The sequence below is a fragment of the Anomaloglossus baeobatrachus genome, chromosome 12 (assembly GCF_048569485.1).
Source record: "Anomaloglossus baeobatrachus isolate aAnoBae1 chromosome 12, aAnoBae1.hap1, whole genome shotgun sequence".
Taxonomy (NCBI): domain Eukaryota; kingdom Metazoa; phylum Chordata; class Amphibia; order Anura; family Aromobatidae; genus Anomaloglossus; species Anomaloglossus baeobatrachus.
The window spans coordinates 82,610,668-82,618,580 of NC_134364.1; the positions used below are offsets into that span (position 1 = coordinate 82,610,668).

At 42.7% G+C, this 7,913-nt stretch overlaps 1 protein-coding gene across 4 annotated transcripts in view; it reads right to left on the reverse strand.

The window, feature by feature from the left end:
- Positions 1-428: 428 nt before the first annotated feature.
- The window catches only part of HEATR5A (HEAT repeat containing 5A), a 175,883-nt gene continuing 168,398 nt past the window's right edge, over positions 429-7,913 (reverse strand). For all 4 annotated transcript variants that reach the window (XM_075330385.1, XM_075330383.1, XM_075330384.1 and 1 more), the window contains one exon: positions 429-5,003. In XM_075330385.1, coding sequence (XP_075186500.1) covers positions 4,702-5,003 — 302 coding nt within the window. In that variant the 3' untranslated portion in view covers positions 429-4,701. The remainder of the gene's footprint in view (positions 5,004-7,913) is intronic.

Sequence of the window (7,913 nt, forward strand, 5' to 3'; positions counted from 1 at the left end):
AGATTAGGTGGCAAAAACCTGGTGACAGATTCCCATTAGATCCTTCTTAGCAGGGTCTGTAGCGAGTTAGAATTATCTAATTCATCATACAGGAAAATTCTGAACCTTCCTATAGGAAATCGCACACTGTGATTACTAATACACGATTCCCACTATAGCTATACACATACAAAAACAAGTAAAAAACGTAATGTACTTTAACATTTTTTGATCAAAACACGTATAGCCATCCCTGATATATAGTTTTCGTATGTCGCACAATATGATTTTTAGGCATAGAGTTCCTATATTTTTGCATTAAAGCATAGGCTAGAATCTATAGAAATCCAGCAATACTCTGTAAATGCACACGGATGTCTTCTACATTTAGAAGAAAGAAACGCTGCAAACTGTTTATGTTAATGCAACTTTTATTTAAAAGTGAATCTTCTTATAACTGCACCCGGAGTCTCTGTAACAATCATTCAGGCAGTGTTAGATTAAGAAAAGATTAAAAATACCAACATAAATCAATACGAAAAATACAGTGCACAAGTGACGGCGGCAGCTGGCGGAGCAGCGCATCGATCACATTTCATAATACTGCATCATATTCACACTATATGCAATCCTGGAAACATTAGACAGGTAACGCAGACACACACGGACACACATTACATCTAGTGTTGCTAATTCTGAAAAATTATCGGTAAAAATGTGCAACTGAAGCATAGGATTAATAATTGTAAGAAAAAAAGCACAGATCACACTTTTTTGCATACTGATGCAAAATAGTTCACAGTAGAATTAAAACCATTATTGATTTGGGTGATACAATCATATTTGCTAATAACAGATTTCAAAATATTAGACAATTTAACATTCATCTTAAAAAAAAAAAAAAAAAAAAAAAAGGGGGGGGGGGAATTCCATTAATATTGACTATTTAGTCCACATAAATCATTGTAAAATATCTTCATTACCTTTATTTGTTTTTACTCTTATTATGTTAAAGATTTTCCCACAAAGTTCATTTTAATCAATAGATCTTAGAACAATAATCATTTCCACAATTGGATGTGTTTAAAAAAAATAAAAAATGTTCCTGTGCTGAGATAATCTTCTATATGTGTCCCTGCTGTGTAATGGCTGTGTCTGACCGTACAGGAACATAGTCTGATCATACCACAGCTCCTGTGCTGAGATAATCTTATATATGTGTCCCTGCTATGTGCTGTGTAATGGCTGTGTCTGACCCTACAGGAACATAGTCTGATCATACCTCATCTCCTGTGCTGAGATAATCTTATGTATGTGTCCCTGCTGTGTACTGTGTAATGGCTGTGTCTGACCGTAAAGGAACATAGTCTGCATATCTCTGTGTTCCGCATGGAGAAAAGTCCATTTTTCTCCGGCATCACTGATGTCACATGGACCAGACAGTGGTATGATCCGTGTAACACGTACCAGAAAAATCATGTAGATTTAAAATAAAAAGCTATTTATACTCACTTGTATCCAGCGATGCTGTCTCCGGCCGCTGCTGTCTCCTGCTTTCAGGCTGGCTAATTATGCTCATGCATATTCACTGCACCACCGACCCGGAAGTAACAACACAGGGAAAACAGCAGCGGCCAGACACAGCATCGCGGGAGACATCAGCGGCATAGACAGGCGAGTATAGAAGTCCCTGATCTCAGTGTGCTATCCGTGATAGCACACGGAGAACACACGTGTGCCAAAATCATGGCAAACGGAGATACCGTATTTTTCGGACTATAAGACGCACCCTGGTTTTAGAGGAGGAAAATGGGAAAATAAAACTTTAAGCAAAAAATGTGGTCATGAAACACTGATATGGGGCGAGGATCTGCTGCTGACACTGTTATGGGGGTAATGTCCCCAAATTCTCTACTAAGGTACCCCATCCTGGTAACTATCCTCCTGCCTTGTATATGATCCTGCTCATATACCCCCATCCATCCTGCTCATATACCCGATCCTGCTATATACCCCCATCCTGCTCATATACCCCTATCCTGCTCATATACCAGCATCCTGCTCATATTCCCCCATACTGCTCATATACTCCCATCCTGCTCATATACTCCCATCCTGTTCATATACCCCCATCCTATTGATATACCCCCCATCCATCCTGCTAATATATTCCCATCCTGTTCATATACACCCATCCTGTTCATATATCCCCCATCCATCCTGCTCATATACTCCCATCCTGTATATGCCCCCATCGTGCTCATATACCATCCTGTTCATATACCTCCATCCTGTTCATATACTCCCATCCTGTTCATATACCCCCCATCCATCCTGCTCCTATTCCCCATCTATCCTGCTCATATACTCCCATCCTGCTCATATACTCCCATCCTGCTCATATACTCCCATCCTGCTCATATACCCCCCATCCTATTGATATACCCCCCCATCCATCCTGCTCCTATTCCCCCATCTATCCTGCTCATATACTCCCATCCTGTTCATATACTCCCATCCTGTTCATATACCCCATCCATCCTGCTCATATACTCCCATCCTGCTATATACCCCCCATTGTGCTCATATGCCATCCTGTTCATATACCCCCATCCTGTTCATATACCCCCCCATCCAGCCTGCTCATATACTCCCATCCTGCTATATGCCCCCATCGTGCTCATATACCATCCTGGTATATGGCCTGTATCCTATAGCACAGAGAAAAAAAAATAAACGTTTATACTCACCTTTTCCTCACTCCCTGCAACCGATCATCTTCCTTCTCTGCGCCGCTGACCTGCGTGTGTTGAGCCGTTCCTCTGCTGCATCGCGATGTCTTCCTGTCTGTGCCGATCAGCTGACCGGCACAGACATGAAGACATCGCGCGATGCTGCAGGGGGACGGCTCCACACACGGGGACGGGTGAGTGTACTGATTCACTGCACCCCGCGCTGATGATGACGCGCGGGGGGCAGTGAATACAGCCGCACATGATCACTCCAGGCTGTAGTTGCCAGGGGTGATCATGCGGGCCGGCTGTTTACTATGCGCGCGTCCCCGCTCGTCCTCCCGCCCACCTGTCAGCGCCGGCTTCTGCGCTGAGAAATGGGCGGGAGGATGGGCGTGCATATGTAATGAGCGGGCCCACGTGGTCACGAGCAGGCGCTGCTGCTGCTGCCTGCTCGTGCCCCCGATGACCCGCTCCACCGCAGCACCCTCATTCCCGGCCGCAGCCCTATAGTCAGACCATAAGACGCACCCCCAACTTTCCTCCAACATTTGGGGGGAAAAAAGTGCGTCTTATGGTCCGCAAAATACGGTACATACACACCTTTATCATGTCAGTGAAAAACATGTGTGTTTATCACTGACATGTGAAGGGGGCCTAAGGTTGTTAGAGTCAAGAGACCCCAAGTTGAACTGGGAAGCAATAATAGTAGAGAATATGTCCACTACATTGTTGTGTATATATTAGTCCCTATGTTGTATGTGAGGACAGACTCCTAACCTCTTTAGAACAGTATAATCCTGTGCATTCATTGTGAAAACCGAACCAGAGGAACCCCAAAAAAGATCTGCCTACAGCCATTACTCTGTTTACTTGCCATGTGGCAACACGAAATTTAATTCAAAAAAGTTCAACATCAAACAGGTAACAGATGGAAGCAGAAAAAAAAAACACAAAGTAGCACTAATGAAAAAGGTAATGAAGATATATTTCACAGATAAAGTGAACATATATACTAACCGGTCAGTGGAGGACATCAGAGGAGGTCCATGAGCTCTCAGACTGCAGTAGTAAAGGGCACAGCTCCTTGTACAGCGGCGCCCCAAGCTCATAGCTGAAAATGCCTTTTTGGCCACAGCCTTAAAACGTTACCTCTGATGGTGACACTAGATGCAAGTTACACAACGTGAGAGCTACCACTGAGCTGGAAAGTAAACTGTGATGTTAAGTCAATAAGGCTATTACTGCCACAATGTATAGTCAATCTGTAACGCAACACAACTTTATCAAGGCATTTTTAGGTAAGGTTCTAGGTAATTTAGGTATTAAAGTATAGGAAACTATATAAATGAAGTAGTGAAAACAGTGCAGTAAAAAACTGTAAAAAATAGTAGTTATGCAACTAAAACCAACACACAGTATTCGGTACGGCAGTGCAAAACAGAAATTGTGTATTAATCCTTCAGCATGTAGTCGCCAGGGCTGCGAAGGTTTTCGGCTACTGTGTATGCGCCCTGTATACATTATCTTATTATACGCAAGTGCTACAAAGTTCAGAGCAGAGGCAGAACTCCAGATTCCAGGGAGAAGGAACCCAAGCCAACATGGTCGCCTATGCCTCCACTCATTACCTTGTACAAGTTCTGGATAGACGTCTTGGACTGATCCTTTACAATCGTCCCCTATTTCATTTGCACATTTGTGACTCTTCTACATTCGCTTTACGTTAGTAGTGATATTGTCTCTACGTTTTTAGGAGGTGAAGCTCCTATGTATCAAGGTCAAACCACTGCTACATTAAACAATTAGGAACCAGTCTGTTAAGGCATTAGATTATTGTAACGACATAACATACCAGAAAACCTTCATTCCTTTCCGTAACAGAAAGGCCTGCGCTTCTTCTCTACATCACAGGCACTTCTGTAATTGTAAAAGCTGTGACAAAGCGGTAAGGCTGCAAGGAATGGAGTGTGAGGCTTCAAGAAGGGTTTCACAGAAAGTTTGTCTTGAGCTGGATACTCGGGGAGCCCTGTCCTCCTCCCCTGGCAGTGCGAGGTTTAGGTTTGAGGCTTTCCTGGTTGCCCCGCAGAGCAGCTTCTAGGCGAGAACGTAGTGCAGTGGATGAACTCATTAGATGGCGAAACTGGTCAGGGTGGCTGGCCCCAAACTGCGTGAGGCTCTGTAAGCCAAAGTCATGGAGAGCTCTGGAGCACTGGGAGGCAGAACACAGGGTATTCTCATCCAAAAGGAAGGAGATCAGTAGGTGCAATAGCATAGAGACAATGGGAGGTCCTGCAGAACAAAACGGCAACATGATGTTCCCAAACTTACAATGTGCAACTATATAAAACAAGATACAACTTCATAATAATAAAGATACTGGGCTCCAGATGGGGACTAAATGCGTCAAAAAAATATATTCATGGGAGCCAGAGACACCAAGCATAGAGGCCTGCTGCATAGACAATGATTTAAAGGTAACCGGTCATCACGATTTAGCATGTTAAAGTAAAGGCATAGCCATAATGGCACTGTTATACTGATTCAATAGATACATTTAGTTAAGAAAGCCGCATCTTTGTTGTTCTTTAATCAACATTTAAAGTTTGAGTGATTTAAGCTTTCAATGCATTGGGTTGGGACTGTGGGGAGCATAGTCAACTTTATCCTGCACCTCTGCTGCCTCTGGTGTCTATGTGCCCCCCATTTTAATGTTTGGGTGCAATAAAGCTTTCGATGCATTGGGGCGGGACTGTGGGGAGTGTCTTCAAGTCTGTCCCGATACCTCTGCTGCCTATGTGCCTCCCATTTTAAAGTTTGGGTGTAATAAGCTTTTGGTGCAGGACTCTGGGGAGGGTCTTCAACTCTGTCCCGGCACCGCTGCTCTCTTAGTGCTTCCCATTTTAAAGTTTGTGTCGTTGCCTTCCTCACAGTGGGCGGCGCTTGTGCAGATTAGTCCCCCGGTGGTCTACAGTACAATGGCACCAGTGGTGGTGCATACGCAGATTCAGATCTCGGTGTCATTTTACTGGAGACTTCCAGGTAATGAATGTGCGTAAGCTCTGCCCGTGATGAGGATGACGTCGTCACAAACTTTAAAAGAGGAGAAATACAGAGACACCAGAGGCAATCAGAGGAACCAGAGCAGAGCCAAGACCCTCCCCAAAGACCCACCACAATGCATCGAAAGCTTATTACACCCAAACTTCAAAATGTGAATTAAAGAACAACCAAGATGCGGATTTCTTCACTAATGAAGAAATGCCCATTACTTGTAAGTTTTTTTTAACCCGGATAGAGGCATATTAGGATAGGGTCCTGACAAAGAGAGGTACGCCTTGTTGTTGGCTGTTGGGCTCACATGAATTGGCCACTTTGTAAACCAAGTATCTCATTTTTTTTCATTAGCAGAATTGCAGCGCCAAAATTTCTATATTGAAGGTTTGCATATTTTAGCTTTTCTGAGTGCTGCTGTATATATTTTTGTAACAGTGTTGAATTTTCAGCATGCACCTGTTCACACCTAGTGGATGTGCTGGTCAGTCTTTTTATATTAGTATATTTTTACCATATGTACCCTCAATTATGGTACTGAATTGCATCTATCCCATATACTACTATGGTCTTCTATGAGAATCCTATTTGAGCACATTGAATAAGCTGTGGAGGTAAATTTCAGTCCCTTTAATAGATGTTAAAAAGTCCACGTATTTCACCTTGTTCTCGTCGTAAGCAGCTCTGAAGATTCATGTAACCTATACTCCAACTCTGCAGATAAGCGGGGGACTGGCTGAGAAGGACCATGCTGCTCCACAGAAGCAGAAGATGCTTTCTTTTCTAAGGGTGTATTTGTCCTTACAAATCTGAGAATATCATGAGTATCCTTATTTTATTAACTAATTCAGGACCAAGCCATTTTGTCCATGTTCTGGACCATGCACATTTTCAGGTTTTATCATACATGCACTTCTAACGGCTTTACAAAATTTGTATCTCATTTTTTTCCTTTATACAACTGCAAGAGTACAGATAAAATATTTTAAATTGCATTTTCCTTTGCCTAAAAAAAATGTTCTATATATTGGACATTTTTTTGTCCTCAACGGGGGATGGGCCAGACACAGCAATTTGGACTGGCAAGGTCACTTTTTTTTATTTCACACTGTGCCCCATAGGATCTTAAAAGACCTTTTGGGGGCATTTTAACATATTAATACATTTTGTCATAGCAGATTGCCCCAGTTACAGGGGCAGTCTCCTGCCTTTGACCCAGCAGCTCCTGTGCCCTCACTACACCCAGCGATCACTGGGTCTGGAGTAGACAGCACTGTCAGTGCTTCCTAGCCTGTACACACAGGTGAGTGCTGGTTCAGCACTGCATATGTATAGAGGGAAAAGGAGCACATGATAATAAATCATGTTTACCTCCTCAGTGAGGAATCCGGCTGTGTCTGACAGCCAGCTACCTGCCTCCCTGTAAAGCTGCTTAAACTGCACTGACATTTAAGACCACCCGAATATATATCTATGGGAGATCCAGAGGTAGTTAAAGATGTTGTCTTTTGAGGACATTATTTTTTACTTGAAGGCATGTATTTTGGACTAAAATAATTTCTGCAATAGTGTTTCATTAGAAAAATGTTAGAAATTTGCCTTAATGGTCTCCTTGTTTCCCTGCACATTCAAGATTTATGTGGTCTGTGGTCATCAATCAGCTAAAAGGCCCCCAGAAGACAAGGGAGAGGTTGTAGATATTGTAAGTCTCAATGTGCAGTCAGCAATAGACAGTCCAACACGAAGGCTATAGAAAGCAAACATTGCAACATTTCTAATGTAACCCAACTGCAAAAAATAACTTGTTGCCCCACATACATGCAAGAGTAACCGTCATTTTATTTCCCATTAAAATAATTTTTGTATTATATCTTATCAGTGAAATCTTCTTATTTCTCCTCCTTGGATATCTGTGTGTCTCTAACTGCCTCCTCCATAGAAAAGCACCAACTGCCATTTCCTGTGTTCACTGAAGACAGAATTTACCCAAGAATTGAGAATTTTAAGAATGAAGGATCTGTCATGGAAGGTCTCCTGAAACCAGTTATACTTTGCTGTTTATTTTTAAACCTTAAATTAGTGGTCAACCTCTTTAAGGTTATGAAGCGGGGTCTAATGCAAATAAGCTATTTGTTGCAGATTTCTCAC